At 36.8% G+C, this 22,257-nt stretch overlaps 1 protein-coding gene across 1 annotated transcript in view; it reads right to left on the bottom strand.

Moving 5' to 3' along the window:
- Window positions 1-22,257, bottom strand: part of vav2 (vav 2 guanine nucleotide exchange factor) — an 84,391-nt gene that overhangs the window by 38,608 nt on the left and 23,526 nt on the right. Inside the window, exon 3 of the mRNA XM_077736651.1 lies at window positions 2,121-2,179. Within this exon, the coding sequence (XP_077592777.1) occupies window positions 2,121-2,179 (59 nt within the window). The remainder of the gene's footprint in view (window positions 1-2,120; window positions 2,180-22,257) is intronic.

Below are 22,257 nucleotides of genomic sequence, written 5' to 3'. Positions count from 1 at the left end.
TTCGCCGCCATTATTGGATGCGCATGTTTCGCTAAGCTTTTTTTCTCGTTTGGTTTTTGGAAGACACAACTATTGTGCCGTGTTATGTTTAAAAAAACATGTTGACTACTTATCTATGTTGACAACTACTTATTTTGTATGTTGACAAGTATTTATGTATTATGTTGACAAGTATTTATGTATTATATTGACAAGTATTTATGTATTATGTTGACAAGTACTTCTGTATTATGTTGACAAGTACTTATGTATTATGTTGACAAATACTTATGTATTATGTTGACAAGTACTTCTGTATTATGTTGACAAGTACTTCTGTATTATGTTGACAAGTATTTACGTATTATGTTGACAAATGCTTCTGTATTATGTTGACAACTACTTATTTATTATGTTGATGACTAATTTATTATTTAGACTATCTATTTATTTAATACATATTCATTGATTATTAACGGATCATTTGTTTGTTTATTGTTGTTATCTGTTTACCTCCCTACCCACTTATTTATTGATTATTTACTTAGCTATAATTTACTGTTTATTAATCTGTATTTTTTTATTGTTATTGCGCATGTTGTGATGAGGCTTCAAATCTCATAATTGCATTATTATTGATGATTTATCTGTTTATTTATTGTTATTATTTGGGCACTTCTCTACTGATGTTGTTGACTACTTATATATTATTTCTTACTTATGTATTGATTAATGGTAATGTGCACTTTGTGGGGATGCTTTAAATCTCATTACACTTGTATAATGACAATAATAGCATTTAATTCAATTTAACTGAGGCCCTCTCCTTATTATCTCTTGTTGTAGTAACATGTTTTGGCTCTGCCGTCCAAACTATTGCAGGCTATGCTTTCATACAGCCATTTTTTTTATTAATACCATAAATTTGAACAAAGCCTTAACCATGTGGAATTTTCCTCACTGTCCATAAACTAAATTCCAGGCATAAAGGGAATTGTTGGCACATGAGGGGAGCGTTTGGCCCTTCTCGCGGATCAGACGGTGGCACAAAGCTCAACGCTGGTGTCGTTATGGGATGGCAATTCGCTTCATATAGGCAAGCGTGGAAAGGGCTTGGCTAGATGGCTTGGCTTGGCGTCCCTGGATGCAAATTTGCTTTCTGCTACGCTCAATAAATCACTAAAGCTAAAGCCATCTTGCACACGTTTGCTGTCCTTTCTGGGCTTTTAAATGTGGAACGTTAGCTTGCTTCAAAGTCACCTTAACTGGTGAAGTAGTGGAAAAACGTTATGGATAGTAACGGCATTCAAAATGGCGGAAAATAGCGCAAATAAATACAGAAATGTGATGGAATGAATGGACAGAATTCAGTGCAATTTTTGGAGTAACTGTTTTTTGGTGGATATGTTTACCAATTGAGGTAAATTTAGTGCAGAACTGTTTTTTTCTTGACTTATTGAGATTTTTCGTTGCTCATAGGACTGACCTTTACCCCAAAATGCAGACCTGGAAGGACGCTTAAGAAATTTCCGATGAAGCGTGATGGCTATAACCTTCGTAATTACTCGCATATTGTCGTAAATGATGATTATTATAATTATTTATCAACGCTTTGTACTTTTTTACCTCCATATTTTAATAGGGAGTACAAATGTATTACTTTGAAGGGGAAATCTTAAGAAAATGGGATTAGAGTTTGTGTTTATTAATAGTAGGAGACATGAGCTGGCTTTTTGTCATTTTCATTCGGCTTTTATTTCCTGGCGTTGCTTCCTAATAGCTAAGCGCCATCAACTCATTACTCAGACTGATAAAATGCCTTTTAATGTGTAGCAGGAACTCGAAGCCATTTGAGAAAATGAAGAGGAATCGCAAGCTCATTTTAAGGTGGAAAAAAGTTGTGTTTTTTCGTTATTTTGTGATACGGAAAGAGAATTTAATGGTGTTTTTTTGTCTTTGGATAACACTGAGGCGCTGTTTTGGTGACAGGTGAAAATTAACAGAGGAAAAGATGACAGTCACCAGGTGTAAATTAATTGCAGCACTTGGAGTGGTGATTCATTTACACCATTTAATGGTGGAAAATGAGGAAATGGGACTTTTTGGGTGATAAATAATGGAAAGAATGGACATTTATTTACCTGATTCCTTTGATTTGGGCGATGCTGTGATGGGAGATTCTTGATAGAGTGGAGATCACCTAAAATGAAGAAAAATAATAATAATGTAAATTGCATTGTTTATAAAAGTATAAGCAGTGAAAATAGAATAAAAATAGGATTTATCAGGTTTTTTTTGGTGCTAGAAGGGATAATTTTTTTGCAGGATAACAAAAATGACTTTTAAATAGGAAAAATCATGACTGAAATATTGAAGATAAATGTGATGTAACTAGAAAACCTTAAAAATATATATATATATTAATTCGCATCATTGTATGATTTATGGCTTCAAAATTTTTAAGACTTTCATATTTTGTTGTTTTGGCTTTTTATTGCAACTGTAACTCACTTAAAGTTTTATATTTCTCAGTCTTGGCAATAAATATGATACTAATAATGATCTCCTTTCTGCATATCTTTCCTTGTCAATTATATTCAAATAGAATGCAAATTTAACATCTGTATTTGCTTACTTTAGATTTTTTTTATTGTTTACACTAGCACACCTTCCTCACAACTTTTCTACCCTGCGTGGGTTTTCTCCAGATGCTCCGGCACCCTCCCACAACCCCAAAACATGCATAATAACCAACTTGAATAACATTCAAATTAAAAAATTCAGTATAAAAGGCTGTTTATTCATCTATTTATCCTACAAATAACCAAAAACAACCTCAGTCTGCCCATCATTGACTAAACCAAGCTCCAGCACCCCCGAAACACCCTCATCAGGAAAAACAAGACAAAAAAAAACAAATGCAAATTATAGATATGTTTGCACATAATTGCTCTAAATCATTGACATTGTTAAAATGCTCATGTGTGCCCATTTAAAATGATTAAATGCTGCTTTTAAATTTCATGCAAGAGCTTCTTTATGTCAGTGAGGACAGATGGTGTGCTTTCAAGGTCCAACAGTGCCAAGTTTAGGACAACAAGGGACAACACACACACAAACGACATAAATATAAGCACACACCCACCCACATTCGTACCAAGACCCTCCCGAACTAAAAGCCTGCCTCTAATGCCTCATTAAGCACTGCTGAGGGTGTTTCAGCGTCCAATAGCGGAGCGATAGCAGATGCCTCCTCAAGCAAGAGGACAAAATTGTTATCCAAGCCACTCGGCAGGTGTTTTTTCGCCACGTGGACCCTCGTTTTCAGGAGCCGGGAGCTTTTGGAACATTCCATTTGAAAAGAAAGCTACCACTCAAGGGCTACTTAGCTTGAGTGCCCCCCACATGCAAGTGGGTTGCCAGTTTGAAAAAAAAAAGATGGATTCAAGGGCATGTGTCTGAACCTCTTGGCCAATCATCTTAAAGCCTGGCTCTTATACCAACAAAATTACCATCACAAGGCTATCAAAAACTGTGCTATGTAGGCGTACTTACGTCTTGTATATGTCATTATTTATCTCCACTCTACACAAGGACTACTAAAGATGGAAATTAGCCTTTGGCTATAATCTTACATATATACATATATGTTCATTAATAAGTACCGTCCCTTATTAAATAAATTAAACTCAAATGTGAAACCAGGCAAGGTTGATATGCAAGAAAATGGTTGATATTGTTCAAGCCAAATATTTGCTATACTTTGCAATGCCAGACTCGCCATATGTTCTTTGTCCCTGAAACGACCCTCATCTCCATGTTGTGCAAGCAAAATACATCCCATTTTCTAAGGTCACAAGCCATTACGGAATCTTTAATCTAGTAAAATGTGCGTCAAATAAAGTCCAGTCATCTCCAAATGGAAATATGACTACCAGAGCTATTGGTATTCAGATCTTGCCATGTGTTGGAGGTAATCCAACGTGCCTTGATCGTGTCATATATTTATGAAGACTTCACACTGCAATGGTCTGCTTAAAGTGGCGAGGAGGAATATAGAATAAGGTTTGACGAGAATATAGGACTGAGAACAGATGGCTAAGCATCAACTCTCAATGTCCAACATGAATAATAGACGGAAAGACAAGGAACGCCATGTTTTTGCCTCACTGTCCCACTGCCTTTGGGAATTTCGCTTATTTAAACATTCTCATGTTGTTCTTTTAGTTAGAGATGCAAAAACTCAAATATATATATTTGTAGTTTAATTTATAGGTAACTTTGAAGCGAAATTACAGTCATAAATACAATAAAACGCAATCATTAAATAGAATGGAATACGTTCCAATGGCAAATAGACATGACTCAGATGGACATACTTTTAAAATCAAAAATATTTATAACCAGGGTCGTTATATTATGACAACTTGCCAGCGGCCATTGTATAATTAATTTGTTCCAATTAGAATTAATCTTCGTTATATACGACGTAATAGTGATGCAAAATATGGTTGGCAGAATTGCTGAGCAAATAAATATTAACTGTAATATTTCGTAAAAGGACTTTCTTTTCAAAACAATCTCACAAAACCTATAGAAATTAATGAAAGCGACCATTCATCATCTATTTTTAGAGTTCACTTTTGGAATAAATACATTTCTGAGCAATTTACAGTTTCTGAATGAACAAGAAAAACAAGTTAAGATAAAAAAAAATCATGTCATTTGTCCACTGCAAATCCTCCAAAAACGATTGGTCTCCACTGGTCGGCTCATGTTAAAAGTTACCGAATGGTATAAGAAGCTTGAGCTTGCGTAAATCCTGACCGCAGTCAGATTGGCAATTGCCACATTGAAGTAAATCCCCTCAAAGCAGGACGTCTATCCGCTTGATTACAGCCCATTTCACTCTACAAGAAAAGCCTTTGCTCAGGCCAAAGTGTGTATTTATGTGTGTTTATGTGTGTGTGTGTGTGTTGTTGACCTTAAAGACTCCATTTAACACGGATGCCACAAAGAATGACGTTTCGCCTACAGAGGGCACTCTTTAGTCTACACAAAAAAAAACTACAGTCAGAACCCACAAAGTGTTACTCACATCAAGGAATGGACTTTCGAGTCCATTTCCTAGAGCGGCTAATATGAATTATTGATGTGATTAAGTGTCACGGATCAATCTCGGTCTTGTTCGGCTTTAACGCGGGTTCGATGCCCGAGGCGGAGTCTATTTTGTACTCCGTGGATGGCAATACCGAGACGACATCTGTCGATTTACTTCAGCCGTGTCGCCGACCCGCCTCATTTCCCAAAGCCGCTCACCTTGTGTGTACTTGTGTAGTAATGCAAAGAATCCGGGTAGGACTATTACACGTAAAGGTCAACCACACGCTGCGCAAAAACCACAAATTGTGCAGGCAGACATATTCACAAATCAATGTTGCATTACCATATTTTCCACTGCACCTTCCATAAATGACTTATCTTAACATTGGTTTCATTTATAAGGTGAATCAGATTATAAAATGCAGTAGTAGTAGTAGTAGTAGGGGATTGTTTTATAGTACATCTAATTTTAGTAGCACCTTATTGTGCAGAAAATACAGAACTTTGATAACAGATATTCGTAAAATGCCTCCCAAAATGGATGCCAAAATTATTTTCACAAAGGTGTGGGTAAAGAGTGGCGTGACCGGACGTTTGGTCGCCTGTACGTTTGGTCGCATGGATGTTTGGTCGCCTGGATGTTTGGTCGCCTGGATGTTTGGTCACCGGGATGTTTGGTCGCCGGATATTTGGTCGCCTGGATGTTTGGTCGCCTGGATGTTTGGTCGCCGGGATGTTTGGACGCCGGACGTTTGGACGCCGGACGTTTAGTCGCTTTAAGTCGCCGGTCCGCAAAATTTACAAAATCTAGACCAACTCTAACAAATTTGTACGATAGAATAAACCGGAAAATGAGTCTCAAAAAAGACCTTTACATACAACTACTCATACAAATACCTTTGATAGCGTCTGACTATAAGTTTTAAATAGAAAGAGCAATACAAACATAAGCACGTTTGAGCTTTCCACCGATGTCAAATTGCCTTGAAAGCGGGCCTTTTAAAGTAAGCTGGTTTGAAATGGGATTTCAGATTTGTCAACGGTAGAGTGTACATTAGGGATGATCCCTGAGAAAAAGCTGTGAGGGCCAGGCTGAGACAAGGGCTTAAGCCGGTTACACTGATAAAAGGACAAACTGGGGATCACGGAAGGAGGAGGAGGAGGAGGAAAGTGCATTTCCCTTCAAGTGGAAGTGCCGTGTTGATCAAGCTATGATTTCCAAAGCCTTATCAGGTCAGGGCACCTTAACCGCCCGGTTTTTTAACACCAATCGTGCAGATGACCGTCCACTATGTGACTGACCGACAGCATTATCAGAACAAATGGAATTAACCGACAAGCGTAATCCAGTTGCTCTGTGGGGGAGACGTGGTCAGCCCACAAGCCTCTGTGGGAGGAGATAAGAACAGAGGGGGACGTAACCGACCCCCAAATATCATAGAAACATCTCAATTTTCTATTTTGAAGGATCAAAAATGTATTATAAACCAAAAAAATGGGTAAAAACTACGTTATCACATATGTGAAAAGGTTTTTTAACTAGGTCTACAATGTCTTCTGTGTCTGTCTTGCTACTGAAAACAAGAAATTTACGGAATACTGGATGAAAAAGTTCCAACTTAACCTAAAAATGTATTACACTATAATGTAAAAGTCATAGTATTGACATATTAAGTATATATTGGTAGTTGGTTCTGTAAAAAAAATATACGCAAGCCAATTGTAATAAAATCAAAGCATTTTTTGGTCAACATTTGAACACCAGGGAGTCACAAATATTGAAAATACACTAAAATGTTAAGTACCCTGATGTAAATTTCAATGCCGTTTTTTATTTTATGTTCGTAATTAAGCTATTTGTCCACACTTCTTGCCGCTATGTAAAATCATTGCGCTAATAAAGATTGTGTGCTTTTAATGGAGATCAATTCCTTCTCACTATTGCATATTCAGCCTCACTAATGCACACTTTTAAAGGACTAGCTTGCTTGTTCTTTACACTTTTAAATGTTATAGACATTAACCCTTAAATCACTGTGAGTACAATTCCTGCCTTGCGCATATTCCTCCAGAAAAATAAAACAGATTGTGACCCAATTCCGACAATTTGCAGTCTCTCCAGAGTCCAGAGATTAGCCGTGTCCATTTTCAGAGGAAAGTGGATGACTTTCCACGTCCTGCTTTGCTGTCTACAGAGAAGTATTATTTCTACTGATGAAACCCCCACCAGTACTTTGTAATCTGTCCCGCTGTAGTTCCCAGATACGCACCAAATAAATCCTTTCTTTAATTAATCATTGTCCAAATTCATTCAGCTCGAAAATTTCGCCATAGCCCTTCAGAGACATACTTTGACACCTTTTTATGTATTTAATAACGATGCGGGGGCGGAGTCTATGGACACAGAGTAGTCGCTAGTACCGTATTTTCACGACTATAAGGCGCACTTAAAAGTCTTAGATTTTCTACAAAATAGACAGGGTTCCTTATAATCCAGTGCGCCTTATATATGAACAAAAATAGTGTGTCATTTATTGAGGGTGCGCCTTATATATGGAAAAAATATTAAAATGTGTCATTTTACAAGAAAATACTACAAAACAGTATTCAAAGTACTATACAGAAGACAAATACTATTTGGATACTGGCAAATCCAGCTAGTTTAAAGAATAAAACAAGGTTAGAAGGGGGAAGATTGACATTTTCCCACATCTAACACATCCCACAAAGACAAGTGTGAATAGGCCTGAGGTTTTTTTTAATAAAAAAATAAATAAATTCAACTCTATCCTTCAGATCAAGAAAGTAGCAAGATGTACATGACATGTTGCGTCGATAAGCTACAGGCAAAATCCATCGACTGACCCTTAACAAATGTTCTGTAGAATATCCACAAGGCTTCAAAAATGGCGTCTAAACAGTGATGGATTAAATATGTTTTTAAACATAACTGCAATGTATTAAAAGCAAATACTAAACAATAGCGTAAGGTGTGAAATATGTTGACAAGATCGAAGAAACATTGGTGAACTGACGGTAACCTTTTGCTTATTAAATGGAAGGAAAGCAAGGAAGTGGGACTATTGTGTCAAATGATGGGGGTGCTGGAGGGCAGGTTTTAAGGGCGCATGGCGTGGGGGGAAGGATCAAGGCGCTACGTGTCAAAAGTGTGTGTGCACTTGTGTAGTAAATCGATCAAAATAATATCCGGGGAAGACTAGAAATATGAAATTAGTTACAAAATACATGGTTCGCGAGCCGCTTTAATGTCAATTTAGATGTTTTTGTTTTATAAATGGATTAAAAGAAGTGGATTAAAAGTCCAAAATATTCTGTTTTTTTATAGATCTAAACAAATGTGTATCTTAGATTTTTTGAAACATATTTTTCGATTTTACAAAAAGATTTTTTAACTAAAAACACAAAAAATGATTAAAAAACTAGACTACAAAAGGAATGATAGATGTATGTCGGTGATATTGATGAGGAGGGACTTACACCTAAAGTGGAATGTGTTAGGTGTAAACAACGCTTAAAACACGTCCTCACATGCACAGAAGGAAGCAAAAACGTGTAGGAATGTGTGTTAAAAGGTGGGAGGAGGTGGTATTTTTTTACACAATGTCCAAACTTACAGCCATCCCTCCATTTCAAAATACATTTTCTGAATTTTTATCCAGAACAGACTAACCACATACATGTATGAACTCAAAATTAAATATTAAATTGAACTAAAGACACAAACACACCAATACAAAACGTACTATTTACTACTTATTATTACTTCATATACTTGAGTAGTACTGAAAATTCTATTGTGTCAATAGCGACAATGTGTGTGTATGACTTTAAAGACAATCCCGTCCTTTTAGTTTTCTACTTTTGCGCTTTTTTTTTGCAGTCCTTGACTTCAAAAACTGTTAAAAAGACGAATGGAAAGTAGTGAGATCAAAAGACAAATGTGTGGCCTGTGTTAGGAGCAGCTTTGGGCTATGCCACCATCACCACCACTACTGCGCTCAAAAGAGTGAACAGACGGACAGAAAAAAAAGAATAATGCATGCTGATTGGACCAAAGCTTAAGCGTTGGGTGCCTGCAACTGTGTATTTTATTTTTTATTTTTGTTTTTTACTGGTGAATATTTTTTTCTGCGGAAAATGGATGATAAATCTGCCAAAATCCACCATTGTTTCTAAAGCAAACCCTGCAATTACATTGAATCCAATTATACTTTTAAAAAAGTACTTACTTTAATTACATTTTTTTAAAGTCTATATTATTAGGTTACAATTTATCCAACATGAAAATGTAAAATATCAAAATGGTATACCATTATAACATTTTCTGTGCTAGATAATCATTCTTTGAGTTCAATTACTATCAAATATACACAAATTCCGATTTTCATGCAGTTTTACTGTGATTTAAACTCCGTATTGAAAACTTCATTTAGTTCCAGACTGAACAAAAAACCTGAGCATATTCCTAATACTATACAAAAGACCTTTACACAAAAACAAAACATACAAAAGCCCTATACAGAAAAACAAAAGCGTGTACCTTCAAATATCCAAACAGTTCGACTACTACACATTCAACAATAATTCATTGAAGAAGGTCAGAAAGCCCACTTCCAATCCCCAAAGGAGTGTGTTATATTCCGAGTCAGGACTGCTTTTTTATTGCAGAGCCAGCCAGACGTCTGCAGGCAGAGGCCAAAGCACAGCACTAGTGGCAGATCACAGCCTCAAACAACTCTCTGTCAACTTGAACAGACAGACAGAGGCTCATTATAGATCTCGGCACAGCGCATCTCACCCAGGGGCAGATTGAAGAAGATTGGCACACCAGACACAAACCGGGAGGAATTCTCAGCAAAGTATAGGTGGGGGGGCGGGGAGTCATGGGGAGAAATAGAATATGATCCTCAGTGGATCCAAATCAATACTTTAAGAGATGAAGGGGCGGGTTAGAGTCTGTGTTCAATATACATGTCCATATATACCATATTTTCCATATATAAGGCGCACCACATTATAAGGCGCACCCTCAATGAATGACACATTTTATTTTTGTTCATATATAAGACGCACCGCATTATAAGGCGCTCTGTCCATTTTGGAGAAAATTCAAGCCTTTTAAGTAGTGAAAGTACGGTAGATATAATATAGAAATACATATTGCAACAAACCAATACTATTTGGGAATCATTGCCTTGGAGTGAGCTATTGACAAATTGATTGATTGAATAGTGATAGGTCAAAACAGTGCACCAAAACAGCATGACATTGCTGCTCTAAAAAAGCAAGAATTTGGTTTCTGAGTACCAAAAGGAAGAAGTTGATTGGCCGTGGCGACCCCTCACGTAGAAATTCTTAAAAGACATCCAATGGTTTTCCAGCCATTGCCCTTCCTGCTTTAATGTCCAATTTCCCTCCCTTATCTTCACAGTCACATTCAATGACCCAAAAAGTCCATTTCTTCTTAAAAGCCACTTTCACACTATTTCCGATGACCATCTAAGAACAATAAAGTAGTCTGCATCACCCACTAATGGAAAACACAACTATATCAAGCCACCAATGGACAAAAAATAGTCAAGCAACAATACATAGTCTTGTATATCTTCTAAAATAGTACTGCAAACAATGTAGTGTTTCTTTTGCTGTCATCAAAACACAAAATCCAATATAAAAGCATTCTACATCTTTTTCCAGGTCATGAAACACTAACTCAAGCAGCATTCTGAACACAGTAGCCAATCCCACATCAATATTATCAAAGTATATTGCTTTGTGGGTGTATATAGGACTATATCTAAAAGGACGCCATCCCACACAAATCAATGTTCATGGCAGCTAGTAATGGCTCCTCCCATTAAGGTATACAAGAATTCCATTTTCAGTAAAAGTACCTGTCAACCTCAGTCAATTTCTGCCCTTACTAATAATTGCAATCCCCCTTATTAAGCAATAAAATAATACAAATGCAACGTAGCACATATTTACTCCCATGAGCGCCCTTAAAATTCCAAATTTTATCCAAAATTGGTGCTATAACGACTCAGTAAGAGCTTAATTCAAGATTCTGTAGATGTCGGTGTATGATGCTGATAGCTTGACTGTCTGGGTACATTGCTTGCTGACACGATATGTGCGGATTACTATTGTCAACATGATGCAATCTCGCTAATGGCTGACAAGACTTTTCTAGCAACATCATAATAAATGTCTTTTGAGAAGAATATGCCATTGGAAAGACAGCAAGGGAGGATTTGAACAGCTAAATTAGACAATATTTTAACATTTTCTTGTAGAATGATTCAATGAATGAAGTATTTCAATCTGTTTTTCGTAAAAATAATAGAAGGTTCCTCTTAAAAAATGTCAAATAACTTCATATTTCTCAATGTATAGGTTTGGATTTTAGTCTGTTCTTTATTATAGAAACCAAACAAGGAAGAAAATCAATTTTTTTAGACGCAAGTTGAAGATAGAAAAAGGAATTGCTTAGTATTGTCAATTTCACTTTGTCAATTCACAGTTCCAAACATTACCTTTAGTTTCTACTGTGCAGATTGGATAACAAAAAAATAAGATTCGATTCACAAGATTGATCAAAATGAATGGATGGATGACCTCACCCAAGTTTAGGGGGGTTGGGGGGCTTTTAGTAATATACGTCTAGAATAAAAAGCCATCCTTCATTATTTGTAAAGGCACTTTCAGTAATAAGCAACAGTCAGCTGATTCATGATGGATATTGCAAGTCAAGTATGTATTTACATACCCAACGACAAAATATAACCCAAGTAATAACCTCTAAGTGTGTAAAATAATACAACACATACATAATAAAGCAGTTGTTTTGCTTGAAATTCCATTCTAACAAAGTTAAATCAATGATAATTCATGTTTTTTGATTAACAGTGCTTTTTTTTTGGCTTCTAATTTTTTCCGTGACTAAACCCGATGAAATTTTCTATGCTTTTGGCCTTGTGAGTATTTGAACACCTTTGGAATTAATGAGATGTGATTTGGCATTCTGGAACAGCAACACACAGAGCGACTCGAGCTCGAAGGGATCGAAGGTAATTTGTTCTGTTTTAGTTGAAGGATGGAGGAAGCAACCTGGAAAGCAGGCAACAACGCCATTACGCTAATGGGATTTAGTCATAGAATTGCTGGCGTGCAGGCTTGGGGAAACTATAATATGTCATAAAAAATGGTTAAATTGGGTTATCTAAATGTTGGGAGGTGTTGCCCCGACGTCATGGTGTCATATTTCAGCCACTAGGGACATTTTTTGGTGCAGGTGGTAGACTCCGAGGGTGTTCAAGGGTTGGTTTGCGGGCCACATTGACGTCAACTGGATTTCATTTGGGGCGGACTATTTTAGATGTAATATTTAGATTTTTATTTTATAAATGGATTAAAAGAAGTGGATTAAAAGTCCTAAATATTGAGTTTTTATGGTTCTAATGCAATTTTTATTTAAGCTTTTTTTCTTAGTAAGGGAAAATAATTAATTTATTTTTTATTAATTTTATTTAATCGTTATTAATTTTATTTTCATTGCAAAAGGAAACGAAAATTTTCATATGTTCAACATTAAAGTGGAAAACAGGAAATATTTTTTATGTATTTTCAGAGTTTACAAAATGATTTTTGAACTAAAAACACTGAAAAATGATTTAAAAATGACAATTATTGATTTAAAAGGGGGGAAAATCAGGAAATATAATATACATCTATACTCTACTTTAATTTGATCCTAAAACAGAAACTCTCACTCACGATTGACTTTCCCGGGCCGCACAAAACGATGCGTCGGGCCAGATTTGGCCCCCGGGCCGCCACTTGGACACCTGTGGACTATACTCCATTGACTATTGATAGGCTTAATGAGGTTGTTTCAATGACACGCTAGTCAAGGATATACTAGTCAAGGACATGATGACCATGCATATCTTTTATCGCCCTTTTCATTAAATGCTACATTAACTTAAACGTCTCCAAGAGGAAGAGGAAAGGAAGGATGTGCTTAAGGAACCACGGATTTGCCAAATAGGTGGAAAATTTGACACCTGAGGATGCGTATCTACAATCTGCTTTTATGCGCCCCACGTCGAGGCAACCATTAAAGCATTTAACTTTATTTTCTCCTGCAAGGTTAACCTTTCGACGTTGTGTTTGCTTTATATGTCGGGTTCGCGGGGGGTGAGTTTTTTGAGCCGGCAAATGTGTTAGTAGGACTTGGTAAATGTAGAAAGGGGAATGTAGAAAGTGTGAGAGTTTTAAGGTTTTTTTGGGTGAATTCCAGGGCTTTTTGAAGCTTACGGAATGTTGGAAATTTAGAGTGAAATGGCCGAGGGGGCAACGGTAGTCGTTTTGTTTGGTGCCGTGACATTTCTGGCTCTTTGTGAATCCTACAGTGTCGAGCCAGATGCCTCAGGGCGTCCAATCACAGGGTTCAGAACGTGGGCTTTAAAAGGAGGACAGTCAAAGCACTACCATTGGTGGGAGGAAAAAAATAGTATACAATTTGAATATGTTGATTTGTATCAAGGGTGTTAAACTTGGTTGAGTTCGAGAACCAGATTCAGATCTTATGAGGGCAGGACCAGATTATTTTTTTATGCCAAAAAGTGAATTTACATTGAATTAATACGGATGTTCATTGGCCAAATGTATTATCAGTCACTATTTTTCGTCACCAGACGGTTGGTCGCCCAGACGTTTGGTCGCCCAGATGTTTGGTCGCCCAGATGTTTGGTCGCCCAGATGTTTGGTCGCCCAGATGTTTGGTCGCCCAGATGCTTGGTCGCCCGGACGTTTGGTCCTTTTTTTCCAATTTACGCCATTCAAAAAAATTTAATGATTGGGATTGACATACTAAATTTGAGTGTACTGTATATAGTATTTATGTGTACATAGATTTATCTATTTCATATATCGCTTCTGAAATGATAGATTCCATTAATAATCTCACATCAAGTGTTATTTTGACTCATTTTCTTGAAAATGTTATTTTTTCGATAAAGTCATGAGTGATCGTCTTTCACTTGACAAAAAAGCACACCATCAGTTTTTTTTAGATGAGAAAAGTTACGGATGACTTTGCTGATAGCGTGACCGCTATATCTTATTTATTGTGTGGCCACTTTCCATTTTGATAAGAGAAACGGTTACCCAAGAGATTTTTGCGATACTTTCTGCTTTCTCTCTACTCTTGCCACTCTGACTCGCCCAGTGAATGAATGAAGTCTTATCAGATCCGATAGACGCAACAACAGAGACTAGACGTGGCATACAGAGCGACTCTTGAAAGAAACTAAAAAAAAGGCCAATACGTACCAGCGCCAACTCATCTACTCCAACTAAGATAACATGCAATATTAATTAGAGCCGATATCACATTACGGGGTTTCTTTATGTCTTCCTGAGAAGATGCATTGAGACATCTTGACAGAGTATGTCCTGATTAAATGTAAAAATAGGATAAAGCGGCAAACTTAGCTATACTACTTTTCGGATGATTTCTATTATTACATAGCGAGAAAACCATAACGCTCAGTTTCCTCATGTTAACAGTACGTTCGAAACTATAAAACTCACTTAACATTACCCACTATGTCGCTAAAATTACGTATAAAAATGAAGAATAAGAATCTTTCCTGCTTAGCCTTTAGTACACCGAAAATACTACAGTTCTAATGGGCTTTTTTTGGTTGTTTCTTTCAACGTAACCATTATTTTCGTTGTAAAATCATAGTGAATATGTTCGTATTGAAATAATTTTCCCTTGCACACACTTCCTCACCTGCCCTCTGCCATCCCATATCCTCTCTTCTTCCGTACCTTAATGAGGAAGCTCATTAAGTACAAACAAGGCAACGCTCCTCAGAATAAGTAAGAAGGTTGGCTCCATTGTGCGGAGGCGCCCACTGAATATTTTATCGATTCCACGACTTCGGCTTTTCATCCGTCTTGTTTACTTGTGTCGTTAATTTAGTGTGTTGTTAAACAAAGATGGAAAGTGCTACACTAGTTCATCACATTGCAGATTCTTATGAAATATGGACTAAACATTGTGCCTCCTCCTGTTGTTGTTGTTATTGTTGTTGTTGTTAAACATTTGTAAGGGAGTGCTTTGTTTTGAGGGATTTGCAGGTCCGCCTTTTTGTGTTTTTGCTCAGTCAAGTATCGGTAAAAACTGTAAAAAGGTAATATTTTCTTTACTGTACTTGAATCGATGTTTATTTTGAGGACATTTGCTGTCTTTATTTGGTCAATTGAGCGTATCATTTAGACATCATAATAACACAAATTCATGTTTTTTTTAATTAAAAACCCTACCACAATTTAGTTTTTTTGTGGAACCAACTACTTGTTTGTTTGCCACTTGAAATATTCTTGGAAACTTGAGGAAAAAATGTATGATATCAAATTAAGTGAATATTGTTTGTTTGGCTTAAGTTGGTTTTTGTGAATAAGAACCCAAAACGTCCCGGCGACCAAACTTCCTGCGACCAAACATCCGAGCACCATAGTTAAAAAAAATAATCGTTATTCCGCAAAGCTTGTAAAGTTCAAGGATTTTTAAAGTAATTTTACAGTGAATAAGTCACACTAGCAAGCAAATCAATATCCATTTTTTAATAGTTTATTCACTGGGAAAAGGGCAACGTTTGCATCATTTTTCTTGCACGCCTCCTTTTGAAATAAACATGGTAACCTTATGTTACGACATGCATCAGCGTATTTTTCTTTTTTTTTTATCCGTCTAGTGATTTAAAAAAGTGTTAAAAAATTCCGTTGACCAAGGACGGACGCACGGCGACAAAGGCAAGAAATATGATTATGTGGATGGTTGTGATTTTCAAGGAGGCTCGAGCCAAGGATGAATTAAAGCAGGGGTGGAAAGTGTCACCTGCTTGATAATGCTAATCTCTTAATACCTTTTGCAACAAGCTGTCCCGCCCGATATTAAATAACGTCTCAAAAACGGTGATCCACGCAAATGCAAATTCTAACCAAGATGAAAAATGAAGCTTAAAATATGCATGCATCAAAACATGATTTAAGTCCAATACGCCTCCCCAAAATCAATTTTTCCCATAATTTATACGTTTTTTTATCATTTCAAATCGTCTACGCCATATATAAACTTTTGGTGATTTTTTTAAATATGTTTTTTTGCAAAACTGAGCTCGTTTTACTCATTTTTTTATCTAATCTGGATTGTTTTGGTGACTGGTCGCAGACCAAAAAATTATTGTCAATTGCTAATATGCTGTTTTAGATGTGAGTAAATACATACCGCGTTCCATTTATATAGTTTTTTATGAATCTTTTTTTTAAATAAACAATTAAACTCCTAATACCAATTAATACTTCATTTAACTGATGGGGAACACTTATGAACTTTGCAATATAACTACAACTACAGAATCTTGATTTTAGTGCGTACTGATTGGACACCTCGTACATTTTATAGAAAATTTTAGACTTTTAAGTGCGCCCTATGTGAGTAAATATATGCCACGTTGCATTTTATGGGTTTTATCACTTAATAAGGGGAATTGCAATCATTAATAAGGGAAGAGATTAGCCAAGGTTGCCAGGTATGTTATTAGCATGCAATGAGCAAGCCATACGGCAGCAAGTCACGGTTTCTTTTGTTGAAGCCCTGTGATAGCATTCAAGCTCGTCTTTTCATTACAGATCAAATCAAAAGTGTTCCCCTTCAACAAATTTTACAATGACTGAAAATATGGTCTTCATTAGCCACGAAATGAGATAAAAACGGCCAAGCTTTGTCGACAAGTTGCCCTGAAGGCAGTCTTAAAAAGATGGATCTTGCACACTCGCTGATACTTTGACGGATGAATCGTGATATTATCTTGGATAAAAACAGTTGGGGAAGGAAAAAATATGCAAGAAGGAGATGACTAGCACCATATGATTCATAAAAATAACATAAAAAGATACATTGGGCAGCATAATGCAGGAAATTAGCCTCTTAAATTGTTGCTGTCTCTGGATTTTAGCATCAAATAAAGCCAAGGCTATGAATATTTCACATAAACAAGAAATTGTGGATTCTACCCTTTGGACATTTACAGATCGATGGTCAAATCCCCCGCAGGTTCAACAAGAAAAAACTAGTGGACGCCATTTAATTTTAGCAATAACTTGTGATAATTTAAGATGGCTTGGTTTGGGAAAGTTTTGCATGAATTTTAATAGCTTGATAGGTCATAAAAAGACACAGAATGGAAGCCATTTTGGCAATTTTGTTTGGTAAACTGCAGCTTGCCAAGTTTAGAAAATCCAAGGAGCGTGAACCCAAATTTTCCAGGACCAGACCAGATGGCTTGCTTTGATGACAAAAATGAATATTTTTCATTGGGATTCTAATTAAACCCTTTGGTGGATGTCTACTTTATAGTCATGCACAGATGGTGACTTTCTAAGGACAGATATAAAACAAACAAAAACAAATAGTAGCGCTGTGATTAGGTTAAGCCCTGCTTTATAGTATTATTATTCTACAGGAAAACATTTCAATTCATCTAAAGCCAAAAAATATGCACAAAATCCAAAGAGATTCACACAAACAAGCTTCCTGTCAAAAACTAAAGAGTGTAAATAATATAATCCGCATTTAACTTACGTACTCAATCAAATTTTGCTAAACTACACACAGAATAGCTTTTCACCTTAATATTTCCAACTATATACAGCAATTATGACAGCATAATTATAGAAAATCAAACCTTTGCAAAGACCGCAATATTCAGAACATATTTTAGTATAAAAATAGGAACTCCAGACCAAATGAATACCTTTAAAACATCTTCCTGATAGCCAGCTAAATCAAGCAGTAACTGCAATTGAAATAAAACAAACTATTGGCTTTCTATAAGGTATTACAATACAAAAAAAGCAATTAATTACCAAGTATTTGCTCCTAATTAATAAACAATGGCTTTGCGACAATGTAAATTGAGGGCAAATCATTTTTCATTCTAATTAACCAGGTCTAACCAGCCATTCTGTGATTGGCTCTACGCGTACTAACAATATAGCCACCATTTAGAGCCTCATTATTCCACAAAATTAGAAGAACAATTACAAGGCATTAGCTTGACAACACAATGGTCAAATTCCTCCTACATAAAAATATATAGCAACCATCCACACAAACAGTATTTCTAAATACTGTGGTATGTTGTATTGAACTATCTGGGCATGGTATATTTAGGAATTGTAGTTCATGGTAATACACGGAGTAACAAAGAGAAAATGATGATGGTTGGAGAAGGTCAATAACAGCAGCCAAACTCATCATTAAATCCTGACTTCCAGGAAGAGATGAATTGGGGGGAGGTGAATGAGACACATGGTGGCAAAACCCCCCCGGGGAACGGTATTATTAGACAGACAGATGAGAAGAACAAAGGATAACGTGACAGTTTCCTGTGGTAAGATGAGGTCACACAGTATGGCCAACAAAGAAGAGGCCAGAAATGATGAAGTAGCTTTACTACACTATCCAAAACATTGACTAGTCAGTCATCTTCAATTTCAGATCTTCTTGGTTGGCTTTATTCTCATTTAGATCCGTTTTTTGTAGTAGTTGTGATTGTCACAAATTCAAGCCTACATCCCTGTTGGGACTTCTGTTCTATGTGTGTACTCTAAGTACTCTGGTTTGAGGATTTTGGTGGCTCCACGGTTGACTGGTAATTGGCCTGAAGTGTCCCCCCGTCCCTGTCCCCCGTCCCTTGCCTTGACAGTCGTAGCTCTACCTCTACCATGACAGCCCTTTGCAGAACATCTATTTTTAAAAGGTACTGTTCCTACAGATGTGAAAACGCAGTGCGTTTGAGGTCGCTAAACCTCGAAGAATTACGTATACAAGTATAATTGCAATACAGTAATTCCTCAAATATTGCAGACAATTGACCTATAGCCACAAGAAGACAAAGGACTTGGACTAAAACTCACATTTACCATTTTTTGGGAGATTTATAGCAAACAGAGAGGAACTATTTTCACTGTGAGTACATTATTTAAAGTACTTACATTAATAACATTACATCACAGTCTTTATACACACATATTTAACAAATATATACATTTGATGATTGTACTTGTATAGTTGTATTTCTGTATAGAGGCAAAAACATGTATTTTGGTTCACGATTTTATATCAATCTCGGCCATGTCTGGTCTACATTAACCACAATATTCGAGGGATTACTTCAACAAAAATATGAAATTATATTCTTCCGTGGACTATTCCTGAGCATAGATGTAACATATGCCTATATTCTACCATCAAAACAAATGTCAGATACAAAACAATGTCTGTCCCTCCATTTTTTTTGCCAATTTCTATCATGTAGTGTTGCCAAAAATGTGCTCACAACCCAATTTGTCTCCTCTTCTTTAAAATGTGCTAATCCGCCATGGCAGATAAACTTGTATGGTCACGGATCAATCACTAACGTAACCCGTGTCCATCAAGGTGCTTTGTGTCTGCTGTGTACTTTATGATAGAGATGCAAAGAAGAATATATATTGTTGCCTGCCTGCCTTCCTGCCGACCTGCCCGCCCGCACGCCCGCCTGTCATGGCCTGATAAATGATTCCGTGTGAAATATCTCTATTAAATCTGCCTTTATCAGCAGGGAAAGGGAGGCCTTTTCAAGCGTGTCATTAGCATTGCAATTTATGGAACTGCTCCCCAGATCCGCCAATCTAGCCCCTGGAGTAGCTAGCTAATTCAAACCAGATTATTGGAAATTAGGTTGGGCAGGTATTAATAATGCATCTGATGTTGACTGCAGCTTTGGGATATCCTGTTTGTTGCCTGTTTCACAAGCCTTGCTCTTTTGGAGTCTTTAAAAACAAAAGTACCCGCATGACACCCGCCCGCTTTCTTTTGCGGACGTTTTCGTTTCAGATTATTTGAGATGGCGGGTGTCAAAGTGGCGGTGCGGGGGCTACATCTGGCCCGCCATATCATTTTCTGCGGTCTGAGAAAGTAAAAGTGCTGACTTTCTGTTTTAGGAGGAAATTTAATTGAGAATTATAGACAAATAGGGAATATTCTTCTCCTTTTAAAATCAATAATTGCATTTTTTAATAAAAATAAAATATATTATTTTTTTTTTTTAATTATTTGGACAACATTGGCAACCCTGATTAAAACGCCTAACTGGCCATATGTGGCCCGCGGGCCGTAGTTTGCTGATCTAGCACATTAAATCCTACCGAATTCTAGTAAAAACAAAAAACTGAGGTTTTTCCATTTTTCCTGCACTGGAAACCATCGTGATGATTCACAAAATGTAATGAAAGCCATCCAGTGTGTTAAACGGCTGGATGGTGTATGCCTGAACAATTCTGAAAACACACACACAACCGCCACACTGTTCTTTTCAGGATGGAACGCTTGGTACCAGGATGCCTCGACGCGCTAGCGGCCTAACAAAGTCACCACTGTGTGTGTTTCTACTAAAAAAAAACCTGAAAACACTCTGCCGTCCATATTGGCGCACTGCTGCCCATTTACTTGTTAATGCTGTTCTCAGCTTGGTGCCTTTTTTATGCCGAGAAGGCCAACGTTAACAACCTTAACAACGTTTCCCTTTTCAAGAGGAAACACGCGCTTCCAGTTACCGCCTTTCCAGAGTTATTTCAAGTCCTGGTAATGGTCTGACCTCAGAAAAACTGGTGCTAGTCTACAACTATATAATGATTTGAAAACCTTTAGACTATGGGGGAGCTTTTCGTGCCCATTAATGATAACGTATGTGAGGATTTTGTGCAAGTACTTGGCTTGGGAGGGGATAAATGAAGCCCAAAAATACATTGATACGAGTAGGCACATAGAGAGAGACAGAAATTGTGTGTAGGAAATCCTAGGATGGGAAAAGAGGGCGTGCTGCGTCTGGCATTTAGCGAGATAGCCTTTCAGCCAGCCACACTCTTTCATCACAAAGAGTGTGAGGTACTACTACGCAAGCTGAGTGAGAGCACTTTCGCGGCAAAGGGTGGGACTATTTTTTAAGGGTATATGCCACTTAGCCTTTCTAGGATTTATACTGTACTTTTCATGCTTTGGAATTGTCAAGTATTGGATTGTGGACTCGCTATTTAAACCATTTTTTTGGTCAATATGCCAATTTTAGGGCAATTTTATATATGTGGTTGGAGTTTGTATGAAGAATTCAATTGGAATAAAAGTTTTACCGTATTTTGCTGTCTTATATACATTTAAAATATTAAATGGCAGGGGTATATTAAATGGCGCAAAAAGGGGAAGGTAGCATCAATGTTTTGAAGACTAAAACTACTTACTACTCAGGTTCAAACTACTTACTACTGAATAAAAACTGACTTGGAATTTTAATGAACTTAAGTATCTATAGATATGCCCCCATGAACACCATGCAAATCTTGCCAAAAAAGCTGAGTATCTGTTTAATATAGTAATATAATATAATTTAATATAGTAATATTAAACGGCAGGGGTATATTAAATGGCGCACAAACCGAAGGCTCAAAAAAGTGAAAAATATTTAGTACCGTATTTTCACAACTATAAGGCGCACTGCATTATAAAGCGCACCGTCAATGAATGACACATTTTAATTTTTTTACCATTAACATTTCACATCTATGACTGTTCCTATTACTTTGTTGTTAAGGGTAATAACGGAGGCTCCTGATTGGCCAGCTCATTGCTTTATGAGCACATCTCCCATTCACACAAGTGTCACAATTCATATATTTTAATTCCTTAGGCAATGTTCATAAATTTTAATTAGGAATAAAAAGGGGAAAGTGTGAACTTTACTGACACATTAGCGATCCCACTCCAATGGCCACAACTGGATTGCTTTATTGCAACATGCAAGGAAATTAATGGCCAGTAGCACGGAGGAGGCCCTCCATTTTGTAACCACTGCAGGGGGCGTTAATAACAGCGTAGCAATACACCACTGCTGACTGCTAACTTTTATTGACAATTGAATTACGCTATGACGAGCACCGAATGGGGAAATACCAAAACGCTAATGACTTCAAATACATCTTCATCCAACACAAGAAACACTCTTGTCCAACTACATTTCACTTTAAAAACGATTAAAATCG

This window comes from Stigmatopora nigra, chromosome 17, assembly GCF_051989575.1.
Source record: "Stigmatopora nigra isolate UIUO_SnigA chromosome 17, RoL_Snig_1.1, whole genome shotgun sequence".
Classification (NCBI taxonomy): Eukaryota; Metazoa; Chordata; class Actinopteri; order Syngnathiformes; family Syngnathidae; genus Stigmatopora; species Stigmatopora nigra.
The sequence above is the reverse complement of the archived record's forward strand: the minus strand, read 5'-3'. Positions and strand labels throughout refer to the sequence as shown.